The sequence below is a fragment of the Trachemys scripta genome, chromosome 6 (genome assembly GCF_013100865.1).
Source record: "Trachemys scripta elegans isolate TJP31775 chromosome 6, CAS_Tse_1.0, whole genome shotgun sequence".
In the NCBI taxonomy this organism is placed as follows: Eukaryota; Metazoa; Chordata; order Testudines; family Emydidae; genus Trachemys; species Trachemys scripta.
In genome coordinates, this window is record NC_048303.1 from 40,382,763 (window position 1) to 40,410,287 (window position 27,525).

The 27,525-nt window shown below is 38.8% G+C and overlaps 1 protein-coding gene across 1 annotated transcript; it reads left to right on the forward strand.

Annotated features, from left to right (window-relative positions):
- Positions 1 to 192: 192 nt before the first annotated feature.
- On the forward strand, positions 193 to 26,489 carry SLC30A5 (solute carrier family 30 member 5). The gene is made up of 16 exons (XM_034773736.1): positions 193 to 437; positions 668 to 790; positions 2,672 to 2,738; positions 4,255 to 4,340; positions 5,631 to 5,718; positions 6,569 to 6,656; positions 7,968 to 8,044; positions 9,081 to 9,251; positions 9,985 to 10,273; positions 10,656 to 10,864; positions 13,657 to 13,814; positions 14,633 to 14,762; positions 18,350 to 18,581; positions 21,359 to 21,585; positions 23,231 to 23,359; positions 25,526 to 26,489. Exons 1-16 carry the CDS (start codon positions 364 to 366, stop codon positions 25,694 to 25,696), a joined length of 2,319 nt encoding a protein of 772 aa, XP_034629627.1. The 5' UTR covers positions 193 to 363; the 3' UTR covers positions 25,697 to 26,489.
- Positions 26,490 to 27,525: the final 1,036 nt, after the last annotated feature.

The following is a 27,525-nucleotide window of genomic DNA, read 5'->3' on the forward strand; positions in this document are numbered from 1 at the left end:
CGCCGCATCGGGCAGTGCCAGTGACCCGTTCCCTGCTCTTCCCCCGCGCTCCTTAGTGGGAAGGTCGCTGCTGCGCTCAGTGGCCGCCCCAGGCCGACAGGTGGCGCTGCCGCGAGCCGGGCCCTGTCCCTAGCCGGGCGGGTCCATTGGGCCGGAGAGGGGGAGGGCGCTGGCGCTCCCCCGCGCGCCGCGCTGTAGTGCGGGGTTCCGGCCGCTGAGGACGTGGCTGGCCCGGCTCAGCTTCCGCAAGTTCCGCTGCGGGCCGCGGTTACGGGCCTTGGCTCCCTCCCGAGCTCGCAGCACGCGGAGGATGAGGAGGCCCCGCGGCGGGGGAGGCGGCCTCCGCGGCTCCTGAGACCCGGCATGGAGACGCCCTACAGCGGCGAGGCCCTGGCCGGAGGCGGGGGGCTGGGGCCCGTGGATGTGCCCAGCGCCCGGTAACTGCAGCTCCCAGCGCGGGGAAGGGGGGAACTGGGACCCGCTCCGGGGTCTCTACTCAGGCTGCCAGCAGGGGGCGAGGGGAAGTGGAGGGGAGTCCCTGAGCCGCCCGCTCAGGCCAGTGCCCAGGCGGGCAGAGGGCCCCGGAGCCAGCCTGCGTTCCCGAGTGGATCTCGGTCCCTGTTGCCCCCTGCTTAGGAAATGCCTGTGATCATTTGTTCTTTTGCAGGCTGACCAGATACATTGTGCTGCTGTGTTTCACCAAATTTTTAAAGGCCCTGGGACTTTTTGAATCCTATGATCTCCTGAAAGTGGTCCACCTTGTCCAGTTTATCTTTATAGTACAGCTGGGGTAAGTGTGCTGTTGTTTAAGCCTTTTATAACACTGCTGCAGCTTCTTTCACTTGTGAATAGTTTTGTGGCAATGAATGCCTGGGTTTCTTTCTATTGGGTTTGTAAAAGAATCATTCTGAAAGGGAAAAAATGTTTCGTTCATAATAAGTCAAGGGCGTTTGTGCCTTTTTTGTGCTGCATGACTGGTTGTTAAAGGGAAAAACCTTCCTTGTTTTGATGTGATGTACGTTTTGACAAAGGATAACAGCTCCTGACAGATGTGCCAGAAAAAAGTTGAGATGCTTTGTTGTCCTATCCAGCTACTGGGCCTGCTTTTCCTTTACCCCTTTTCAGATTTTTATTTTCAATGTGGAATTTGTAGGTATTGATGTAGTGATGGTTAGAGTGTAGCTGTTGTGCTTTGACTTTATTAGATAAAGGGTAGTCTACGCATCCTCTTGCCATGGATGGTAAAAGAATTTGTATTGTAATGCACAGCTGTATGATGCTACAAAACTAACCATTTAATTGATAATAGAAATACAATGGTAGATGCATTTAAAATGATCATCCCCAGTTCTAGTAATAGTCCCCATACTTAAGAGGAAGAATATCTTATTAGAATCAATAGTATCTAAAACCCTAATCTTTAAGCGTACTTACTGTAGTTTGAGAAACTATAGGGAAGAAGGAGAATTTTTTTAATTCATTAAAGTGCTTGTACTTGCTACTTTTAGACAGATGATGTAATGACAAATACTGAGTAAAGAGAATAAATGTGTATCTAGAATATTTCATTTAAGTAAAAATTACAAGTAAGATCAGTGTGGTCTCTTCTTATGCTACCCTTTTCTTTGGAAGGAAGCTAAGCTGTCCTCCACTCTAGAATCTTACTTTCTACATCTATTGTCATCATTTAATAGCTTTGTTGGTAGCTGGACCTATACTAATTTAAGCTTAGCTCATAATGAGTTGTGAAAGCTGTGCTATAACTAACTTGATAACATTGACTAATATCAGTTAGTTTTATGTTCCCATTTTATTTCCACTTTTGGGTTTTTCACTTGGCTATTTCCAAACAACATAATCTTTTTTTTTTCTTGTAGTTTATTTTTTATGGTTGTTGGGAAGGTAGGATATAGAGTACAGGTCTGTCTCATCTTACGCAGGGGTTCCGTTCCGTGGTTAGCGCATAAAGCGAAAACCGCGTATAGCCAAAACCCCATTGAGTTCAATGGCGGGCGAAATCACCCACACTACATGTATAGTATTAAAATTGTTTTTCTCTTTTTTTTTTGTTTTGTTTTTGCCGACCGCGTAAAGTTGAAATTGCACATGTTAAATGCGCATAAGATGCGACAGACCTGTATACTCTTTCAGGCCAGTTCTAATACAGGTGTGTGGGTGAGTGGCTTTATTTAGTTTTTATGCACTCAGAAACCTTCAGGTAGGGGCACCTTAGAAATGAAAATGTAATAGTAGTATTATATAATCATGCTCCCATTCAAAACTTTATTCTTTTCTACACATTCACTTGTTTTGATCCCTGGTAAGTGTGAATTAACAACCATTTGGCTATCCTCTGCCAGACTTGTATGGCTGGCAAAATAGGCAGGACTAAAATTCATTTGCTACAAAAAGTTTACTGAAGCTTATGGCTATTTGAATAGCTGAAATGGGCTATGGGGGACAGAAACATATTGAGCCACTATTGTTTTTTCCCTCCTGCAAAAGCCAGGTAGCATTAATTTAAAATACAAGTGGAGCTGTAGAATAGTTACTTGTTACAGGGGAGAAACAATTGCCTAGAATTAGTGTGAATAATAAAATAGCTACATTTGAACTTTGACTGAAAGTGCACTTGAACTAGTCCACTAATGGAGAATATTTCCCCTAACAGGTCTGCATTTTTTATGGTTTTGTTTCAAAAGCCATTTTCTTCTGGAAAAACTGTGACCAAGCGCCAGGTGAGTTGACTTATACCTAATGCTTGAACACTCACTTTTAGATACTCTGGGACAATATGAACAATGGCTCTAGTAAAATGTTTAGTTGCTTGCTGGAAGTGAAAGGGATGTTTCTGGCTTCATCTGGAAAACATGGCTGGGATTTTCAAAATTACCTAAGTGTTTTAGGAGCTTAAGTCCCATGGAAAATTACATCCTGCATGAGCACTCTGTTCTTTACCAACTAACATGCAAATAGCTGTAAATATGAAGAGATCAGTCCTGAGCTGCACCCTGGGGAATGCCTCCTGTACCAGGGACTAAGAGGAGGAGGGTGGCCCAGAGGATTGTATTGTGCAGGAGGGTTTGGGTCACCAGCTTTTCAGCCCCTTTGTGCTGATCCCACAGTGCAGAGGAGTCCGAGCAGTTGTCAGAATGGAGCCTGAAATATGGAGAGGAAGAACTTTTGTCATCATCCCTTCCCTGCATTCATCTTTATATAAAATAATTGATTGTGCCACTACATAGTAATTTGGAATGTCTTTAGTATAGAGGATCTGAACCAGGAAATGTCCTAAAGGTAAATTTGGCTTGAGAAAGCTCATGGCAGGATTTAAAAGAAAGTGAGAGGGGGACCAAATTTCTTGGTTTTGTCATACATCAGGAAAAATCTATCTTTCTGTCTGCTAAAGGTATTAAATTGGTCTTAACTCAAATGTTGGATTTTTAAGATTTTTGGTGTAAGAATAACTTGAGTGGATTATTTAAAAAATAAAAATTGCATCCAACTTTATCTAGTTGTTTGTCTGGTTTAAAACAAGAAAATACATCTATTATTTGCAGTGTTGTTGTAGCCATGTTGGTCTCAGGATATTAGAGACCTGGTGGATGAGGTAATATCTTTTATTGGACCAACAGAACTTCTCACTCACTTGTCTCACTAAAATATATCCTAAGTAGTTTTATTTTAATAAAAATGAGCTGCATTTCCTGATAAAGACTTCTTAAATCATAATCCTTCAAATTTTAGGTGCATGCTTAATTGTAAGCACATAATTTTAATCCCAGTCAACTCGGACTACTTAAGTACATACATAAATATTTGTAGGGTCAAGGCCTTAGTTTTATAATGTTGAACAACTTTATCTAGCACTGTGAATGTTTGTCAGATGTATTTTATTGTGTAATACACTGAGTGTTAGCATTTTTTGACCACTAAGTAAATTTGACTTCAGCCTAACTATTGTAACCCATGGATTTTTTTTAAAAAGGCACTAAAACTACATCAAAAGAAATTGCTGCTGTGAGAGAAAATAATAAAAGTAAAGAATTTCAGCCATAAAATGTATTTCCAAAAGTAAACATAATGGGTCATTGTGAAGTAGTCAAGACAAGTCAGATTGTTTTAATTTCTGAAGATGCTCTACAGCATACATTTTAATGTTCCTTTAATGTAATGATTGGGATGTGAACTGAATGCAAGATGTTTGTTTTGAAAGCAGGCAAAAAATGTTAATAAAATGTTTTTCTTTTATAGTGGATCAAAATAGTTAAACATGCTGTTGTTGGCTGTATCATTTCACTTTTGTGGTTTTTTGGCCTCACTCTTTGTGGACCTCTCAGGTAACGTACATGCCTGAAATCATACTTTATTTGTATACACAAACTTAATTTGTTTTATAGTTATTTGAAATAGCAAGTCTGTACACTTAATTTCTTTTTAAATGAAGTGTGTTTGATAGAAATGTACTTCTGTTTGTTTATAAAAATAAATCCTCAGATGAGCAGCCATTATTCAGTTCCTGGTTTGCTACAGGACATCCTAGTTTATTTACTCTTTTAGTGTGTAGGGTCTGAGCGTACTGTGGTGATGGTAATGCTCTTATGTCTGTGTAGAGAAAAAGTCCCTTGCATCACTCAGTGATTGCCACTTAATGATCTAAAGGGACTATCTTGACTGATTCAGAAAGGATCAGAAAAAAGATGACAGCATTGGACTTCCAGAGGTGAAGAGCTTCTGGAAAGCCTCTCTCTGAATAGTTAATGTGTGGAGATAAGGTTTAAAGCTATCTAATTCTGCAAAGGTTAAGCTTTAGTTTGCCTTAAAAAAAAAAAAGAGGGGGGGGGTTAGCTCTTATGATAGCAAAGATGTCCAAATGTGAATCAATTTACTGCTGTTTTCTCAGGTCAGCTGAAAGTTCCAGTGCCTTTGTGAATGCTAGGTGTTTTCCCAAGCAGAAGCAGTGAAAATTATATGTCTTGTAGTCACTTTTACTGCTGCTATTAAGAAAACTATGCACATTTGTAAAACTGACACTTTCAAACTTCTGCTGCTTGGGAAAGCTACCAGCAGTAGAGGAAGTCTCTGGAGTTATGAATGGTGGATGAGGATCCAAAAGTGAGAACTATACGTTGTCTGCATTGAGGCGATTGTATGAGAAGGGAGAGTAGTGGAAATCAGCTCCTCAGTAATCAGAAGTTAACAGGAAAAGAAAAGGTCCTTTGCCCAGCCAGAGAACAGGGAACTTCAGATTTATCAGACATTATTGTAATATGAACATTAATTCCATCTTGAGCAGTTTGATTCTTGATTCTCTAATAAAGCATGCTACTGTTTAAAAAGTGTTTAGGTAGTTACTACTACTCAATTACTGTACATGATCTATTGTTTGAGCTAGAAAATAGGTGTTTTTATGTGATTTGTCATCATGGCAGAGTCTATCAACAGCTGGATTGCTGGACTACACTTCAGGTTCCCTACCATTCTTTTGAATTGCACAGTGTTCCTATTGAAGCCATAGATTAAATTCTTGACCTCCCTTCCATTTAATTTTAGTTGAAACCAGGTATATCAAGCTAGTGCATCATATTGAAATGGATGTGATAAAAATTGGTGTCTCTCTTGTTTTGTAGGACATTGTTGCTGTTTGAGCACAGTGATGTGGTTGTTGTGTCACTGCTTAGTGTTTTGTTCACAAGTTCAGGAGGAGGACCAGCAAAGGTATTTAAATATTTTTTGTTGAAAAAGACCATTATAATGTATAAATGTAACCAGTATTCAGGAATACAGAAGAGATAAACCTAATTGTTTCTGACTCAAATTCATAAAAGGGATAGGTAAATTATGTATATTTTAAGTTTAATGTAGGTGAAACTACAATCTGTACTTCCTTTTTTAAGGAAATAAATATGCAAACAGGCACACATACAAGGAGTAACAACATGAAAAGGTGTTTGAGATTCACAATGATGAAGAGATGCAAGGAGTTTATCATTTGTATGCAGAAGAAACTTAAAATATAGTATTTTGCACTTGTATAGCACTTTCCACCCAAGGACTTCAAAATGATTTACAAACATTAGTAAATTAAGCTTCATATTTCTGGGAGCAGAGAAACAAGGACATATTATCCCCATCTTATGGATGTTTCAACTGAAGTACAGAGAGATTAGGTGACATTCCCAGGGTCATATACAGCAACCATAGCCATATTCTCAAAACAAATAATTCTGATAATACCTTTCATCTATAGATCTCAATGTGCTTTACAACGGAAGCAAATATGATTATCCCCATTTTACAGAAGGGGGAAATGAGGCACAGAACTGCTGTGACTTGTCCAAAGTCACCTAACAAGTCTGATAAAAGCTGAAAATAGGTTTTTTTTATAACCAAGATCAGTTTCTCCAAATGTAATTTTTGCTTTAAGGATTTTGTTTGGACTTTGTTTTTCTTACATGCACACACCTGTTGGGAAGGGAAAAGCCCTTTGCATGGTTTTTTTGCAACTTTTAATGTTTGCCATCCAAGTAAGCCATTTTATATTGATGCCCTTTTGTTGTCTTTCCAGACAAGAGGTGCTGCGTTTTTCATTATTGCTGTGATCTGCTTATTGCTTTTTGATAATGATGATCTCATGGCTAAAATTGCAGAACATCGTATCCTTTCTTACCATGTGTTTGGAGTAAAAGTGTAAGTTAGCCTTGTTTCAACTGCATTTTCCTTTCCAGAGCATTGTACTCGTGACTGGAAAGAAAAGAGGAAACAGTCATTCTGAGCAACTAATCCAGTCAAATCCATGTTATTAGTTACTTTAGGGATAACAGCATCGGCTATACATTTGCTATAAATAATTACAATCGAAATGAACATAATGACAGAAAAATCCCAATTTAGTTACCAGGCCCCTTCAACTAACTAGAAGCCTCTCTGTTCAGTTTCCCTCTCAGAGAAAGCTTGAGGCCTATGTCCCAGGAATGGTGGATGCAGCACCTCATAGTATGTCTCTACTGTGCAGTTAACCTGTGTGGATTGGCACATGGGTTAGCCTAGCCTGGTGTGAATCCCCACTGCAAAGCTGTACCCACATTTTTGTGTCCTCCCTGTTTATGCAATCCCATGTGTGTCTGGGGTACATCCCATGGTTTCTTGTGCTGAGGTACTCATTCTTTGTCAGTCATTTGTGTTAGCTGCAAGAGAGCTTGTCTGTCCTTTGGAAGGAATTGTGGGAAGAACATTAGAGGACTGATTTAGCAGGCTCATCCACACCTAATCTTACCAATTGTCTTCCTTCATTTTCTATTAGACCGATTTCACTTGCTTCTAAGTTAAAATATAATTTTTGTCTATTCAGAAGGAATAATTGTTTAAAAATTTATCTTGATTGCACTTCTCTTTTTTTATTTGTCAATTTCATTAATTTTCTCAAGTTTAAATTTTTGTTCGGAAACTCTTCAAAAGCTGTCTATTAACAGAATGTTTCATACTTTAGACATTTCATTGATAAATAAATATTGTAATGCTTCCAGTGAAAATTCATCTAAAATTTTATTTCTGATATCCAGTTCATCCTCTTAAGTCCAAATAAGTACCAGATTTAACATCAATGTTAAGACTAGCTTATGTGAAATGTTTCAAGTTCTTTCATTGAGTAACATCATTTCAAATATTTTCCCTAAGGAAGCAATAGACTTATGGACTTCTGTAATTTAAAATTTTAGAATTATCCAAACTTCAAAGCTTAATTTGATTCAAATTTTACTTTCTTTAAATGTACAATGTTTCCTCTATGTCTCTCCTATGGTATTTACAGTTTCTGGTCCTCTTATATACCTGTAGCTGTGTTTTCATTATTTTTTAAATAACATCAGTAAATCACTTGTGATCCTTATGAGAATGAGGTGCTGTTGAGATGTGGTTGGCCAGTTGGAAGAGGGTTCATTTGGAGAATCTTCCTTAACTTTGTTTAGCTGAGGGCCATCATGACAGTGCTCTTACCCATGTTCTTCATACAATCATTGCTTTCCTAGGAGTTGCAGATCACAAGGTAAATTGCTTTCTTCTGTAATCTATATGCTGAATTATTGAATGTGTTCATAAAAATTCTGAGAAGAGAGCTGCATTAATTCAAAATGTCCTATCAACTATTAGCAGCATTTTGCTTTAATACATAAGCTGAAAGTGTTTGTTAAATTTGTTCCTTTTTTACTTGAAGTAGTTTCATTTCAACTGTGACTTAGATATTCATGACCCTTAATAGACAAGCCTTCTGTTCCCTAGTGTTATCAGTCATTGTCTTGTGTGTCTGACTCTTTCCCACGCTACTTGGAGCCTAAGAGCCAGATTCTGATACCCTCACTTGAGTTGGGTGGTACCCCAATTTTCTCTGTAGCCCTATTTTAATTAGTGCGGCTTTTTACTCAGTAAAGTATCAGAATCATGCTGCATGAGGCTTATTGCTGTGTTTGATTAGAACTGCCTGTCACGCTCCAGCTAGTTAGTCTTGTTGCTAGAACTGCTGCAGTGGCAAATGAAAAGCCGAAAAGAAAATACTGAATTTATGACACAGCTAGAAAACATTGGCCTTATTTAAAAATAACTTAACTCATCTGTCTGATTTAAATTGGTTAGTCTAGCACAGGGTAGATTAGACCTAAGAAATACAAGAAGCTAATTTTGTACAATATATTTTGTAAATAAAAGGTTGGGGAGAAATGACACAGAGCTTGAATGAAGATAAATAAATACAAAGAGTGTGGATGATATAAGATGATTCCATTTTATTTTCAAACATTTCCAACGTGCTACTTTGTGGGTGGAAGAAGGGAGAATGGCAAGGGAGAAATTGAAGATGGAGTTCCAGTTAGAAATACTGGGAGTTGCAAACTAAGTCATAGAATGTTAGCGTTAGCAAATAAAGCTTATCTTTGGAGGGGACGGGGGAATACCTTGTCTGTGTCTTATGTTAATAAGGAAAAGGAGGAAATAAGGAAAAGAATATTAATATTGTCATGTAAATACTACTTATATTGGAGTGAGGTAGTTGACTTAAGTACTGCTAATAAGATCTATGTGTGTTGCAGGGTGGAGTGCTGTTGCTGGTACTAGCATTGTGTTGCAAGGTTGGTTTTCATATGGCTTCCCGAAAGCTCTCTGTAGATGTGGGTGGAGCCAAGCGACTTCAAGCTTTGTCTCATCTTGTTTCCGTCCTTCTGTTGTGCCCATGGGTCATCGTCCTATCTCTGACAACTGAGGTAACAGCATTGCAAGGGTTCATCAGCAAAAGTGACTGATAGTCTAACAACTGCATTTGTAAACTACAACATATACCTTTCCTTTACAATAATTTATTTTACATTATTGGAACTTTATTTTTCTTGAGATTTTTGCTTGAAAAATAGATTGGTTTTATATGCACAGTGTTTCTGATACGTACATATGTGTGATTTGATTTTGGGGGCGGGGGGGGTTGCTCTCTCAAGACTCATAAGAAGAGGATATGTTGGACTGTGTGCAGTAATTTGGTTTCTCTACTAACCTTACAGAGGCAGTGATGATGAAGATATTGTTTCTCTTGGGGAATACATGTTCTAAATTTGCAGCTTTTACACCATTATCTTTCTATATAGAGAGAATTAAATCAATAGAAAACATTTTTATAGCAAATCAACTTCATTAATTTCCTAACTGGATGGTTTTTCTAGAAGACTTGTTCTAGTTCAACCACAGATATTGGACTTGAAGCAGTAATTAATTCAGGGAAGTTCTGTGATCTATGTTATACAGGAGGTCAGACTAGATGATCATGATGGTCCCTTGTGGCTTTATAATCTATGAATGTGTGAATACCTGTTTATTTAAAGTGTCTGAAGTATAGCAAATGTGCAATAGATTAAATACTAGATACATAAACTGGTACTATATGTAGGTGACACTTCTGCCAACCTGTGATCAATACTGCTAAGAATTTGTTCTTTTTTATCACAGAGTAAAGTAGAATCCTGGTCCTCTCTCATCATGCCTTTTATAACTGTTATCTTTTTCGTCGTGATCTTGGATTTTTATGTGGAATCCATATGTTCTGTCAAGATGGAAGCCTCAAAGTGTGCCCGTTATGGATCGCTGCTCATTTTGATTAGTGCGCTGCTCTTTGGCAGCTTCTGGACACATCCGATAACAGATCAGCTTCGAGCTATGAACAAGCCAGCACACCATGAAATCACAGAGCATGTTCTCTCTGGAGGAGTGGTAGTGAGTGCCATTTTCTTCATTTTATGTACGTATTCCTTTTTTTCCCCTTTAAATGATAAACCAGTTAAAAATAATTATATATTACTGGAAGGTCACACAAATTCTCTGTAGAATTCCACCACAGTTGCTTCTGTGGATTCCATGGGTGAGGGGGAACAGCACAGTATTGTAGACCCACAGCTACATTCATAATTCATTGCCTACAAAAAAGGATACAGTAAATCTTTCTGCTTGTGGAAATGATGATCCAATCTAGTATAACAATAAAACGTTAGCCTTGAAAATGAAGCTGGTGACTTTCACTTTCCATATGCTTGTGGAAGTTTTAATCACTGATAAAACACTTGCATTATCAATCATCCATAAAGGTTAAAAACAACAACAAAAACATCTACCTCTCTTTGCAGCTGCCAATATTCTGTCCTCCCCCTCCAGGAAAGGGCAGAAAGGCACTCTTATTGGCTATTCTCCTGAAGGCATTCCTCTCTATAATTTTATGGGTGATGCTTTGCAGCATAGTTCTCAGTCGTTACCCCGGTTTATTAAAGAGTCACTGAAACAAATCCTTGAAGAGTATGACTCTAGACAGATTTTCTACTTCTTGTGCCTAAATCTGGTAAGTGCACTTTTTTAACTCTAATGACAAATCATAGAAGGGTCAATCTCTTTAAAATTTACTGGCAACTTTTAATATGACCTTTAACTTAGAATCATAGAACTGGAAGGCACCTCGAGAGGTCATCTAGTCCAGTCCCCTGCACTTATGGCAGGACTAAGTATTATCTAGACCATCCCTGACAGGTGTTTGTCCAACCTGCTCTTAAAAATCTCCAGTGATGGAGATTCCACCACCTCCCTAGGCAATTTATTCCAGTGCTTAACCACTATGACAGTTAGGAAGTTTTTTCCAAAACTTACTTAGTTTTGGCATAGTTAATTTAATGGAATCTTAAGATTGAATACATTTTTGCTGGGTCTTCTGTGAAAGACAGGATAGTTTGACTTACAGTTGTACTTGTCAGGTTAATATTAATAGTCATGGCACCTTATATGTATTTGTATAGCAACTAGCACAAGGGGCCTCACTCATTATTGACTCTTCTGGGCCTACTGCAATGTAAATATACCCTGACAAAGCACTGAATGCATTTACAAAGACTGGCACCTGTTCCCTGCCCTGAAGACCGTACAATCCAATACACACAAGACACTCAACAGTAATTCAGGAAAGAGTGTTGAAAGACAGAGATCAAGGTATGAAGGATTTCTGAAATAAATCCATTTGAAGAAATGGAGAGGGTGGTTGGTGGACAAGAATTGGGAAACAATTCCAAATGTGTGGCACAGGATGATGGTGTGATGATGGAGATGAAAGATGACTGAGAAACAAAATGAGTAATTGGCAGTAGGAACAAAATCAGAGATGTAGTGGAGGAACGGGAGATCACATAAGACCTAGAAATATGAGCAATGAGCTTGAGTGCCTGCAGATAAGATAGAAAGTGGGAAGTTAGTTGAAGACATTCAAAGGGGGATCACAACAGCAGTAGAGGGAGATCAGTTTAGTGTCATTTTGGAATAGATAGGAGTAGAGGTGAGAAATGGGGAAGCTGCATGGACTTAAGTTATAGTAATTGAGGGGGGAGATCAAAGAATGCATAAAAATGTTAGCAAATAAGATTCTAATAATTTTCCAGGAGTGTGAAAGTTTGGGATGAAGGGAGTAAAGCGTCAAAGGGTATGTTGACCCTGCAATTAGACAGCCGCGGCTGGCCCATGCCAGCTGACTCAGGCTCACAGGACTCTGGCTGAGGGGCTCTTTAATTGCAATGTAGACTTCTGGGCTTGGGCTGCAGCCTGGGCTCTTGGATCCTGTGAAGTGGGAGAGTCCCAGAGCTCAGGCAGGAGAATGGAACTGAACACTGCAATAAAACAGCCAACAGCTAAAGCCCCGCAAGCCTGTGTTAGCTGTCATGGGCCAACTGCAGGTTGTTAATTGCAGTGTAGATATACCCAAAGATGACTTCAAAAGTATGAATGTAGAGGATGGGGAAGTTAATGGAGAAAGAAGGAGCTGGAGAAGGATTAGGAAGAAAACTTGATTTTATAGAGACACAGATTTATAGATAACAATGGGTCATGCAGGAGGATATATGAGGTAGGTACCATCTTCCTCTCAAGACTAATTCCTAAACTACTTAAAACCTTTAGTTAGCAAAGAAAACGGAAGTAATTTCTATAAGCAACCTCCATAAATAAAATGTGTAGTGACTGAAAAACACTTTAAACTACATCTTAATGCAATGGCTTTTTGAAACCTGCTCAGTGAATAAGAAACCATCCATTAGGTGACAGTCTTTGAGTAAACAGCCTTTTGATTTGTTACAAATAATGCTTGTTTGGGAGGAATTCAAAATCAGTGTTGGGGACAATTATGTTACTGAGTAAGGGAGCTTGTGTAAAGACTTGTTAACAGGAGTACTTTTTTCTGCAGGAGTTTAATATATGCTGGTTGGTCATATCAGATATCTGAGGTATTCGCTAACCACTTAAGGAGTGCTCTAGCTTTGATACAAATCACTTATGAACAGCAGCTGTCCAATTTTCAGATATTCATAATCCTGCAGGATGGACCAGTCATTATCTGTAAAAAGCACCCACCAAAACGTGTAAACAAATGGCTACAGAAGCTTTCATCTCTAGGGAAATTTTTCATCTCCCTGTTCACCATTGCCTTGGCAAAATAAACTGATAAACTGCCTGGTTCCAGATAATTATTACCATCATAATTGAAGAGAACTGTCTCCCATGTTGACTGCTTTGATAGACACACTGTAGACTAAATGGGCTTGCAGATTATATTGTCCTTTCAGCCCAAGAGATCAGATCACAGTTGAGCTACATTGCCATGCCAGTGTGCTTGAAACTCCCTGCTCAGTACTGTTTATATTGATTTGTTTGTAAATAAAGAATTCTAGTTTCCCATATAGATGCTGTCCCTTTTATAGAAATTACGTTTGTTTGTGCAGAAGAGGGGGAGTTTTAAAATGTCTGCATTTACATTGACTTTTAATACAAAACTTAATATTACAATCCATCGTTTTGTTTTGTAGGAGAATAGAGTAAAATTATGCATCCGAAGAAGTGGGCTGTAGTCCACGAAAGCTTATGCTCTAATAAATTTGTTAGTCTCTAAGGTGCCACAAGTACTCCTGTTCTTTTTGCGGATACAGACTAACACGGCTGCTACTCTGAAAAGAGTAAAATTGGTGCAGAAATATTTAAATTCTCTAAAATTAGTAGCACCCTTCATGGCAGAGCTTCATGCCAACTGCATATGCAAATAAAAGCACAATTTCATCTCAGAACATGTTACAAGAAAAAAAATCTATTTTTCTTTCTTTTTAGGCTTTCACTTTTGTGGAACTCTTCTATGGAGTGTGGACCAATAGCCTTGGTCTAATCTCAGATGGATTTCATATGCTTTTTGATTGTTCTGCTTTAGTTATGGGACTTTTCGCAGCTCTAATGACTAGATGGAAAGCAACCCGCATATTTTCATATGGGTATGTGCACTAATTTTTACATAATTATTTTGAAGAGATGCTGCTAGTTAGTTGTAGGTCCTCATTTTTTCCTCTTAAACACAAGGGGCTAGGGGTATGTTCCTACTATGAAATGTTTTCATGGCAATTACTATTTCAACACTTTATTACCCCTCCTCTTTCTCCCTGCCCCTCAAAAATGTCTGCCAGTGTTATGAACCCATTGTGCTACTCTAGATCAGTCAGTTTTTCAAAAAGAAAATGAGGTTATTACATGTGAAAAATACAAGCAGTTATGTCAGCATGATTGCAGGAAGGGATTTGGAATTGTGTGTGTACACGTTGAGATATTCAGAATTTAATGGGGTATTTAGCCATATAACTCCCAATGAAATTAGCAGAATTGTGTGGCTAAATTCCCTAGCCAGCTTGTCAACTATCAGCTGTAATGTGTGTAGTATAGTTAACTTTTTTTAATTGTATCACTATAACTTTGTATTATGAGGACAAGGCCAATTACCACATGGCCATCTTTCATCCCTTTTGTCTACCTACCATCTCTTTATTTTGTCTTTGATTGTAAGCTTTTTGGGGTAGAGATTGTGCTGTGTTGGGAAAGCACCTACCACTTTGTGAGTGCTACCACAGGACAGAGCAGAAAATTAATTGTGTAACATATTTGTTATGGTAGTTTGTTCTAACATTGTGAAAAATCAAACTGACTGGAAAAGGAAATACTGTATTAAATGCATGAATAAGCCAAATAATATTTTCAAATATGATAAATCTAGCTATTCCTCAGTCTTTCTTAAATGTACATTACACTTGTTCACTTTCAGGTATGGCCGGGTAGAAATTCTCTCTGGATTTATTAATGGCCTTTTTCTAATGGTAATAGCTTTCTTCGTGTTCATGGAGTCTGTGGCCAGACTGGTAGATCCTCCAGACATAGATACAAATATGTTAACTGTAAGTTTTGTCATTTTCTTCTGTTAAAAACAGTTTTAGTTACTCCTGTAGAATATTTATTCCGTAATTGAAATTAAGATCCACTCATCTGAATAGTGGGGACTCAAATTATATGATGTCAAGCATTTGTTTTCAGTATGACTTCAAAATGTTTCTTTGCTTTCTATTATATAGTGACTAACAGGATTAAAAGTCCATACATCTAAAGATAAAAACTTCATTATATTGCCAGCTTCTAAATGTTATCTTCTATTTTAAAGAAAAAAATAAATTCTCTCCAAACCTATTCAAAAGTATTTAAATTACAGAAGTAATTCCTTATATTACAATCCTAGTTTTATAATGAATGGCATTTGTCTGTTAGAAAGGGGGATAGAGTGTGGTTAGCTTTGTGAACGAGGCTTTAATTATTTGATCCTCCTGTTACATACATGGAAGGAAGTTCCATTTATCTACAAAATAAACTATTGGATACAGTAACTCAACATTGCATTTTTCAGGAACATTACTACTTTAAGCGAAACGATGTTCAGCGAATCCAATTTCCCCATAAGAATTAATGTAAAAGGGGGTGGGGGTTAGGTCCTGGGGGGGGAGGGAGGGGAATTGCCATAAAAAAGACTACATACATACATACACACACACACTATAAGTTTTAAACAAACAATTTAATATGTACACAGCAATGATTGTGAAGCTTGGTTGAGATGGTGAAGTCAGAGTGTGGAAGAGAGTAGAATAGCCTTACTGCTAAATGATGACCTAGCACTCGACAGCCCTCAAGGGTTAACACATTGTTGTTAATGTAGCCTCACACTCTACAAGGCAGCACGAATGGAGGGAGGGGGGAGACAGCATGGCAGAGAGAGACAGAGACACACACTGTCGCGCATTGCCCCTTTAAGTACACTGACCCCACTCTAAGTACATTGTCTTTTTAAGTAGATCAGCAAGTTGAGACAGCAGTTGCTGCCAGCAAGCTCCCTTGGTCCTGAGCCGTCTTGTCTCCCTCCCCCCCCCCCCCCCCCGTGAAGTTAAGGTACAGGGGGGGGGGGGGGGGGGGCCCCCTGACATTAGGACCCCCCTTCCCCCCCCCCCCCCCCCCCCCCCCCACCTCTGCACAGCAAGCAGGAGGCTTCCTGGAGCAGCTCCAAGGTAGAGGCAGGAGTAGCACATGGCAGTGGTGGGAGGGACAGCTGAACTGCCAGCAATTGATAGCCTGCTGGACAGCTGCCACACAGGAAACTTAGGAGAGTGGGGAACTGATGGGGCTGCCGTCCACCCTGGTTCCAAGCCCCCACCAGCTAGCTCCAACTGACTGCTCTTTCTGCAAGCAGTGAACAAAGCAGGCAGCTGCAAATCAACATTATAAGGGAGCATTGTGCAACTTTAAACGAGCATGTTCTCTAATTGATCAGCAACGTAACAATGAAACAAAGTTACCCGGGACAACTTTAAGTGAGGAGTTACTGTATCCTAGCTGACTTTAGAGGTATGGTAGATATGCCTCTAGTTAAAACCATGATGGAGCCATAAGTAGTTAACATGCATTTTAAGTCAGTCAAATCAGGTCATTGGAGTTGGTCAATAGAATCTAAGTATATCATACTTGGTATCTATAGTGTGTTTATTGTATAGCTATAATAATGTATGTTACTCTTGCTCTATTTTATTACTGTATACAGTATATTATTATACTGCTGGATTCCAAAAAAAAATTAAAACAAGATAAGGGTTTTGATTGCTGGAGAAATGGTAATTAGTACCCTTCATATTCAGTTGCAAAAATATCAAACCATATAATTGTGTTAGTGTAATTGGCTATTTCTGTGATTTCTTTGTGCTAAAGTGACTGGGCTGATTCTAACACCCTTCACTGAAATTGAACTAACTCACAATTTCAAATTCCAGCCTCTTAATCCCCAGTCCAGTAGGATCTGGCATGATTATAGAAGTATTAGGTCAGTTCCTGGAGAGAAAAGTGCTGTATGTTCAGTAACAATCCTTTTGGGCAGAAAGAGGAGCACTGATTACTTCAATGGGAATCTTTCAACTTTGTGGCTTTCCTGTAAGAAGAGCAAGCCTCAAATTGGATGGAACAAATCTCAGGGCTTCAGCAGAGATGTGAAGGAACATAGATCAGATTAGTTTACTGTTCAAACAGGAGCTGATCTAAGTTTTCGCTCTAAGCTGCGCGGCCACGCAGCTGCCTATTAAGCTCCATGTAGGGGCTCAGGGCTACAGTGAGGAGAGGCACCCCTCCCCACTGGCCCCAGTGTGGACCTGCCACAGCAGGGAGAGGCACCCCTTCCCCCTGCCCCAAGCTGCTGGGGCTAGAGAGGGCTGGGGGAGTCCTCTCTTCCCACTGCAGTTGCAGGGCAGCCCGGACCTCCAAGCCCCTCATTCCCAGCCCCGCACCCCCAGCTCGAGCCCTCATCTTCTCCCCCCCCACCCCTCTGCTCCAACCCTGAGCCCCCTCCTGAACCACTCATCCCTGGCCCCACCCCAGAGCCTGACCCCCAGCCAGAGCCCTGACCCCCCCCCCCAACTCTCTGCCCCATATCGGTACACATGGAAATTCGAAGGAACACTGGTGCTGATCACCGCAGGTCGTCTTAAAACCGTCCTTGATGTATGTATGGGTACAGCTAAATCATGGAATCAAAACTGTAGATCCTGTCTTTTCACAATTTTTGCTTTTTTTCCCTAAGTCTAAGCCTTCACTTCTTAAACAAAAATAAATTTTACTTTTGTTTTTTGTTTGTTTTTCAAACAAGTGTGAAATTCCCTCTTTCCTCCCATTGAAGGCATTGAACTCCAGTGCTTATATAGACACTTAAATACTAAATTTTAATAGTGTAATTTAAGAGATACTCATCTGGAGTTAAGGCCTATTTTAAAAACATTGCTATCCTATATCTCACACTGCTTTCAGGATGAGCTCTGTGGCCACATTCTGCAAAGGAGAGCTTCCTATTCCTGTACCCTCTGCTAGGAGGTGGGGGTTCTTTCTGTCTCCTTCCTAACTGGCATTTTCCTGTTAGTTTTCCAGTCTCTTCATGCAAGAGTGGTGGAGAGTTATTTGTATTCTGGTAGCACCCACAATGTACTACTTAAACCCATAAGGCGACATGGTCCCTACCCCCAAAATATTTACAATTTAAGATGAAGTGTGCAGGTCCTTTTTAACTGTTCCTGTATGTTCTACTTGCTAAGTGATTCTGGGGAGTTAAGAGAAAACTTTTGCTCTATCCTCAGAGCTTTATTTCTTGTGGGAGAAGTAGACGAACTCAGTCTCACTTTGTTGAAAGCAAAGTTGTCTATGTCTACCTGCTGATGCTAGATTTTTTAAAGAGGAAAAGAGAAGTCCTTCATATGAAGAGAAGTTTCACTTGTGAGCATTCAGCAGCAAGGGAATCCTCCTGCTGTTGTCTTTGTTAACTTCAACTAATTGGACATGCCACGGAAGTATGTTAGATGCTGTTAACAGAAAAAATGTAGTTTTCTAGCGAACAAGTTAATCTGAGTGTTAAGGAAGAAATATTGGATTTAAAGGTTGTGCTTTTTTTCTTTTCTCCCTCTCATAGCCAGTCTCAGTTGGAGGGCTTATAGTAAACCTTGTTGGTATCTGTGCCTTTAGCCATGCCCACTCCCATGGGGCTTCTCGTGGAGGCTGTCACTCACATGATCACAGCCATTCACACCATGGTCATGGACATGGACACAGTCATGGCCATTCCCACAGTGACCATGGACACAATCACAGTCATGGACACTCTCATGGGTTTTCAGGAGGAGGCATGAATGCCAACATGAGAGGTAAGTACAAATTGTTTAATTTTAAAAGTAAACTAGCCGTCGAAAAACCTTTAAATCAAAGTATCCCTTGTCCACTTTTCTTAATCTCTCTAAAACTTGTTTTCTGGCAGTCTTTTTATATAGCACACATAGAGCTTTTTGGAAACACTTTTTCTAGCTAAAATGTTTTAAAGAATAAACATAATTTGGGATATTCCACTAGCTTCTTCCCTCACACTTTAATGTTCTCAGATTTGTGATGGTATGGGTCCTAGAGGCACTTAGTGTTTTATTTTTATTATTATTTGATCCATAATATTTTTACAGTACCTAAAATGTACTATATGTCTTAAAGACCAAGTAGAACTCCAACATCCATGTATCTAATTTTAGATGGCATATGATAGCTGATGAATTAAAATAACTAGGAAAGGGATGGGGAGTGGAAGAACCAAGGTTAACAGCAATACATTTAAACAGTTACTCTATTTAGACACATTCACCTATTTAATTATTTGTACTTGGGTAGCATCTATAGGCCTGAACTTCTGGTTCAGTTAAAGTGTTAGCTTTTTTAAAAATAATTAACTTGCCACTTATGGTGTGACATCCCCCAGCGTATAGTCTAGGCTGTGGAGCCACTGTGTCCCCTTAACTCTCCAGCCTGGGGTGTCTTTTACTCTGATTTGCTATCAGAACAGCCACTCCTGGCCTGCTCACGCAGCCGTCAGCATGCAAAATCAAACCCAGTTGAAAATATGAATGCTCTCCCAGCCACACATGAACTATATATAGGGTGACACCCGCAAATCCCCCAGTCCCAGCATTACATCCCAGAAATGTGTCTTGCACTGCTTTGGACTCCCCCCACTTCTCCCCGAGCTGTGTAAGCTCATTAAAAGTCTGTCATTCTATCAAAGGGAACAATGAGATTCCCCAAGCACTTCAGTCAAAACACGCTGGTCTAGATTAGTTAATAAACGTTTTATTCTTTTAAGAAAGATTTTTAAGTGATTACAAGTGGTAAAGGCATAAAAGTCAGTATTGGTTACAAGAGAAATAAAAGATAAACACGGAAACTTTATCAAGCTAAATCCTAAACTTTACCAAGCTAAATAAGATTTGAAAGCAAAAGGGCTTCTCACCCAAAACTTTCAGCAGTCCTAACTGGAAAGCCTTCGTTAGGACCACTCTCCCCAGTTCAATGGTGATTCTTTGTCTTTCAAACAATCTTGCTGCAGTGAGTAGAGATGGGGGAGGAGAGGTGGTCGGGGCCTGTTTTCCTCCTTCATATATCCTGACCCTTTTTACTGGAAAAGTCCTTGCTGGGTCCTGGGGTCAACAGTTGTATTGCATACATGCTCTGCCAGCTGTCCTTCAGGTGAATTGTAAATTTCTTGCTTACAATTCCTGTTGCTGAAGAACGGCTGCTTAAACTGATGATTGCTCTTTCACACCTGGCTGGAGCCAGAGTGCCTTTTACTCTGAAAAACTCATTTGTGGATGTTACCCAGAAGTGTACAGCATGTTACAGTAACAATCATACAATAGAATCTTATAACTTCATACGCATTGTTGCTACACACATCAACAGGACAATAATGTTCAGCGGATTATAAGTTTTCAAATTGCACCTTACAAGGCATACTTTGTACAAGAGTTATCATAATTTTATGAAAAGTGGTGACCATAATAGTATAGATTGTTACACTGGGATAGCATCTATAGGCTTGAACTTCTGGTTCAGCTAGTCTTGGGTTTTTAAAAATAATTAACTTGCTATTTATGGTCAGTAAGGAAGAAGCGAATTTTGAGAGGATTTGAGGGAAGAGAGTAGTGACTGTGTGGGCCAGGACTGGGAAGTCATTCTGTGTGTTGGTAACATTGGTGGTAGTCTGAACAAAGCCATAGAGATGGTTGTGAGCTAAGTAGACCAATGGGACGTTGAGGCTGACATAGTTGTTCATAGTTTTCCTTTACAAACCAGCATGCAACACAGTTTCTACAAAACTTTGTAAACCGTGTTTGTCACTGATTCATAATATAAAATAATACTTCTCATCAGTTCTGCTAAAGACCAGAGTAACCTAAAACACAAAGCTGGCCGCATTATTTAATAAATATATTTATATATATATATATATAATAGCATGGTTACTTGCTGGAATCTTCCTGATAGTATGGAAAATGTACAATATATAGCAAATCTGCCAAATATTTGTCTCATTAAGTCTATTACAATACATTTTAGTATGTAAAATGTATTGTTTCAAGCATTTAACTATCACAATGCTATATTATTTTAATTGAGAAGTTGAATGCAATCAAATAGCTTAGATGACTATTCTACTGATCTGAATTTTTTTTCCTTGGTAAAGTCTTCTCAGCTTCTCACTACTTGCATATTCTTTAGTGGGAGCTGAAGTACCAGGATTAATCTCTCAAACTACTAGTGTTAAGAGGTTAATGTTTTGTACCTTCTAAATGCAAACTGAGTACTAGAGTTCAAATGATCTAAAACACTAATCAAAGCAGCAGCAGGTTATGAGAGATGTAAATCGCACCAAAGTTGGAGTAAAAACACAAAATGATAATGGTCTATCTTAATACTTGCCAGCATTAGAAACAATTTAGCACATCAGTAAACTTTTCTACCATAGGTCCAAGACCAGTGATCCAAGAGAGAATTTTGATCCCTGTACTGAGAAATTTTATTTTAATACTCACGCTATATAGTCCATGTGCTGATGGCAACTAAATGCAGGCACTCAGTCATTCAAAATCTTATTTTGTTTCAGGTGTGTTTTTACATGTGTTGGCAGACACCCTGGGTAGTGTTGGTGTGATCATATCTACGATATTTATTCAACAGTTTGGATGGCTGATAGCTGATCCCCTGTGCTCTCTCTTTATTGCTACATTAATTTTTCTCAGTGTTATCCCACTGATAAAAGATGCCTGTCAAGTACTTTTGCTGAGGCTACCACCAGAATGTGACAAAGATCTGCACATTGCGCTAGAAAAGGTCGGAACTTAAACTTGTATTTTGTTTTACTTTAATTTCTTTGTTTATATACAGTCTAGATTTATAATGAGTTTCTGACTGCATTTATTAACTTTTACATGCAATCATTCCTCATTGTGCCAGTTATCTTTGTATAAGACTCTTGGTCATCCCAAATTGCTTGTCTAAGTTCATCAGTTTTTATAGAGATACATGAGGTTTTTTTGGTTTTATTAATTTAACATTTACAATTCTAAAAATCCATGATTTTTGCGGAATAGACTGTTTAAATAACAATGGCAACCATATGTTGCTTTTGCTTTTATGGACAGCTCATAACCTTGGACTAACTTGGTAACTCTGTAAACCTATCCAGCAGAATGAGGGAGGACTATTTAATACTTAATTGTACATAAAAGCTGGACAGGCTTTTTTAAACTCTAGCATGACCAGATTTCATTTGGCTGCAGTATTCTTTCCTGGGCATGCAGTTGCAGTTTGGCCAGTCTTCCAGTCTACTGTGGGACAGGTTGGCTTGTAGTGAATTGGGCTGCAAAACTGAAGCTAGTTCTGTTCTTCCCATTTGCAGTCTCTATTGCTGATTTTTTCCTTCCCCTTCAGTCTAGGCTGCTTTCTGCTCCTGTTAAATCAGTCAAGGCCTGAAGTCTATGGCAGCACTCCACTCCCATTGTTAACTCTTATCCACTAATTGTTGCTCCCAGTGTTAACTCTTGTGAGTGCTCTGCCCAGAACCCCAATGGGCATAGTCCTGAAGTACATGGTGTGCTTGCTAAATACTTTTAAATCGGGAAACTGGTGTGGGAACTTCCAGGATTCCATCAACAAGAGTAGAAGGGGGACTCCAGCAACAACAGTATTCAACACTGCCTGTCACCAGGGAATGGGGATAATAGATTCTTGCCCCCAGGGAATACAGGATGGAATTAAATTGGATGAGGGAGATCCGTGGAGAGGAAGGTGAGGATTGTGGACTTATGTGATTTAGTGAAAGGAGATGGAAAAGGAAAGTGGGCAAAGCAGAAGAGGGAATGGAAGTGTGAGTGAGCTTGAGGTGGGATAAATAAAAACCAGAAACAAAACCAGAAAATAATCAAAATGCTAGGAGTGGGGAGAAAAAAATTAACCAGTATGAAACTTAGTAAAGAAATATTATAGTAAATAACCTAATAAAGTTCACTTTAATAAAAAAAAACTCATGTGGACAAGGAGGGAGAGGAAATGTGAACATATTAAGTCCAACTAGGATATTGAAGTATCTGTTTATCTTGGTTATCATGGGGGTAGGTCCTTAGAAATGCTTGTGTGCCCAAAGCCAGCCTCTCTGCTAGTCTCTCCTTTGATGCTACTATAGTCTGGCCACCAGTTGGGGACTCCACTTCAGTGTCTTTGTCCCTCCTTTTAGCCCCTACCCACAAACTTTTCATTTTGCCTTCTATTTTTGGCAATGATGGAACACTGTCCCAATTCCAAAAGTGTCTCTATATAACAATTTCTGTATATAACGTAAAATGATGGCAGTTTATTTTACTGTATAATAGTATCTGCTGCATGAAATAATTGCCACCAGTAGCTATCTAAGTGTGCAGGAAGGCATAAAGTAGAATATTGCAAAAGTAATTCTTACTGTTAATGCAATTTTTTACAGATCCAGAAAATAGATGGTTTAATATCCTACAGAGATCCTCATTTCTGGTGTCACTCTGCTAGTGTTGTGGCAGGTACTATACATGTACAGGTGATGTCAGATGTGATGGAACAGAGAATTATACAGCAGGTAACCATAGAACACTTTCAGAATCTGTTGGCTCTTCATATTTTACGCCCTGTTGATTAACCCTGAATATTTCAATCATAGGCTTAAGTTTGAAGCTGCTGCTGCTATGATTTCCATAGCTAGTAGCTGATGTTCCAGGACAAGCCTTTTTCAGTATTGCTCTGCTCCTCCTCCTGCTGTTGTCCTATAAGAAGTTGGTTTGGTGGTTGGCTTTTGACCTTTGAAAACAGATCAGCCAGTTTCTTTTGTCTTGCTTTAGAGGTGACCTGCCAAAAGAATTGTTGGGGGAAACTAGTTTTGTAGTTTTTTTTCATGGTATAACAAAAGTCTGAACGAATTCTTCAGGGTGGTGGTGTGGGGCTTTTTTCAGCTTGTTTTTAATCTTCGTAATATCAGAAGTATTTAGCCTATTTTTCCTTTGTTTTGCTGGAGGACTTCCTGGGGATCTGAGATGTATTTTAGGAACTCTCACCTTAAATGAAGGGGCAAGAGTGATATGTTTTTTATGACATTCTCTCCAAAATGTTCATTAATCAGTGCTGTTAAATAGGGACTAACAAAAAGAAACAAAGGTTTTAAACAGTCAGAATAAAAATCCCTTACTTTTTCAACAGCTCAGGTTTTACTCTTGTAAATATAGTTTCACTGGTTCTCTTTTCACTGTTCCAAGTTAGATGAGACCTGAATTAATAATGTTTTTTTAAAAATGGGGAAACCTTTCCAGGCATCTTTTTTATGTACTAGACATTGCTACCAGCTCTGCCTGTAGCTGACGTTGTCAGACACTTCTCATTATAAAGACCCTGTTTTTAGCCACTTATAACTTTACCAAACTTTAACGATTAGGGCTGAAACTTTCCATGCTGAATGTTTTCCTCCGACTTTAAAAAAAAAAAATTAAGTTTTTCAGCAAAAATGATTCACCATGGTTTGCCCTTGCCCCTTCCCTGTACTTTCCCTGCAACTGGTGCCCGTAGCTGCCAGGAGTTGCTGTTGCACTAGGCTTAGGAATTGAGAGCAGGAGTGTTCTTGATGCTCCCTTTTCTGGCACCCAGGCAGCATGGAGGAGGGAGCAGCTTAATTCAGGAGGGACAAGAGCTGGGCCTGGAAGGGCAGTGTGGGTAGTGGAAGGAGTAGATTAGGAGTAGAGTTAGGGGGCAGGGAGAGAGCTTGGGAGTGGGGCTTTTGACTGGGTAAGGCTGTGCAAGGAAACTGGGAGCCAGGAATAAAATGGTGTGTGGGAAGGACATGGGAGCAAGACTGAAATTGAGCAGGAGCTGGGGTGTGAGGCTGTGGCTTGGGGTCCACATAATATGCCTAAGATTTCCAAAGGGGCCCAAACCTCCATTTGAAATTTATTAGGGATCCGCAAATGAAAAAAGGTTGAAAACCACTGATTTAAACCAAACTTTCATAGTCACTATTAATTGTGTTCCTCATTTTCTGGGTGCCACTTGCCTTGAGACCCTGGGGTCTAATTTGTGGAAGTGCTGAGCACTGACGGTGCAGTTGAAGTCAATGGGAGCTGTGCTTTGAACATATAAAGTCCTTATACAATGCTAAGTACTCTGGAAAAAAAAATCAGATCCTAGGCATCTTAAATTGGGCATCTGAAACTATTGGATACTTTTTACCTTGATCTCTGTGCCTCAGATCCCCATCTGTAAAACAGGGGTGTTGTAAAGATAGTTTGTTTGTGAAGCACTCAGATACCATAGTGATGAGTACCATAGTAAAGCCTATGAGGAAATCAATAATTCTGTATTCAGAGCAGGATTTGAACAGTTTGCAATAAATAAGGCTTGAGGACACACATTGAACAGTGAGGATAAAACATAATGTCCATTTTTGCATGAATGAGGCAGAATTCCTGAGGGAATAAATATGTAGTCATATTAGACTATATCATCATTCAGCCCCCTCAATTAAGCATTAAGGTTGCCTGTGCGATTCCTAACTTTTGACTGCTTGACTTTTTTCCCCAAAAATTCTAGCTACAAATAGTCATTTTAATTTTCTGACTGGCTCCTCTCCGGGCCATAATAAATGTTGTATCTAGATTTGATGTGACCTTTTGCGCTCGTCTGTAACTACCGTTCTAGTGTCTGAGTGTAATCACAAGTTACAATTTAAACAGATTTAATATTGAATTTCTGTTATGCTCAGGTAACAGCAGTTCTGAAAGATGCTGGCGTGAACAATTTAACTGTCCAGGTGGAGAAAGAAGCCTATTTTCAACATATGTCTGGCCTCAGTACAGGATTCCATGAAGTCATTGCTATGACACAACAAATGGAATCCATGAAATACTACAAAGATGGCACTTACATCATGTGATGTGAAGTTACATGCACCACTGGGATATAAACTGTAGTATTCAATATTTGTATTATTTTGTCAGGAGACTTGCACATAAATGTACAGAAACAAATATAGTATATATTTGATTTTTTTATAAAAGCTTAATATGTTGAGACTGGATCAGGGTGCTTTTATAAAGGAAATAAGATGGACTAGAACATTTGCTGTATATGTGGAAATAATGTAAATCTGAAATACTGTACTTGGTGTTTATTAAACAGAAATCTTGCTACATGTGTGTGGATGAGCACAAATGTATTCCATACCTTCCCTAAAGTATGGAAAACCAAATCAAGAATCATGTTCATGTCAAAATTAAAGGGAAAAGAAAACGCTTTGCAAGAGAAACAAAATTGTCTCCAAAAATACTTTATTTCCTTCAAAATGATTTTGAGGAATCTGTGTGTGCGAGCGTGTTTACACATCTATTATGAAGAGTTAAACTGCATATGAAGTCAAGGTTTTTTGCAGAGTTTTAGATACAAAAAGGAATATACAATTTTATATTTATTCACTCTGTATAAAACTGATTTCTAACCATAATTTTAGTACACCAAGGCAAATAGATGCTATCATTTTAAATTTATATCAAAATGACTAATTTTTGTAAGAAAAAATCAACCGGTACACATACTAGCAGTGTGGATGTAGGGAAGAACAGAATGGCAAGTTTTGCCCTTGCACTATTTTGTGTTCTTGTTTACTGGGGAGGCTGAAAATCAATTTGAACCACTATGTAAAATAAACATTTTATACTTTTTTATGATAATTGCAAGTGAAATATTATTGTTTGAAGTGTAAAGTACTTCATCCCTGAACATTCTAACTCTCTCTCTCCTCTAGCAATGCTATTCCTGTTAAAATGGTATAACCCAGTTATTTGTAGATGCCTAGATTTCTTTCTCCTTGACAGGGTAACTAATTGTGGAATTTCATGCAATTGATATATGTAAGTTCTATGGCACTGAATATCTCAGTATTGTGCAAAGAGCTATTTCATAGTCAATTGAAGTTAATTCATAAGGAGGGAGGAGGAGCAGCTGAATGAGCTGGTAGTGAACTCGTAGTACCTTATTTAGCATTGAAGACTCTTTGGAATAGGTGTGAAGAAGCTCACAATGTTGTTCAGGAGCAACTGAACAGTATCTTTCCATTAACTGAACATGTACCATGTCTAGACAAAAAAACACTTTCTATTGTGGCTAGGTAATGGAGCCTACCCTAAATCTGTCATCTAGTTCAAAAAACTTACCCATAGACTGGATTTAGTATATTATGTCTCTTTTTTATAACAGATTTACTTATGTAAACTATACCATTGTATAGTACTAAGGAAAATGTCCCTGTAATCCATATTAACAGTCTAGGGCTTTACAAGATAAGACAAAATGTGTAAATTTAAGTGAAAAATATTTACTTTAGCCAATATATACACACAACAGAAGAAAAGCCTTACTCACTGTTCTGTTAGCAAAAGCCTGGTAATAAGATTATCTACAGTAGTTAAGTGAACACATGTTTCTTACTGTGTTGTTGGAGATAGACTTCCTTAAAGCTATCAGTTTATTTCCCTGTGCCACACTCATGCTTTTCCTCTTCCTATATTAAAAATGCTTAACTGTGTCCTTTGAAATCAGCAATCACAGAATGCAATGGTTAACTTAATGTAACTGAGTAGTTCTTTCATCATTTAGTCCACATATTTGCTCACTGTTTTTATTGTGGCACGAAGCTTGTCCTCTTTATACAGTTTGGGGAAGGTACCTGAATTCTTATATTTTGATCTCAATTATGAAAGACTTGAA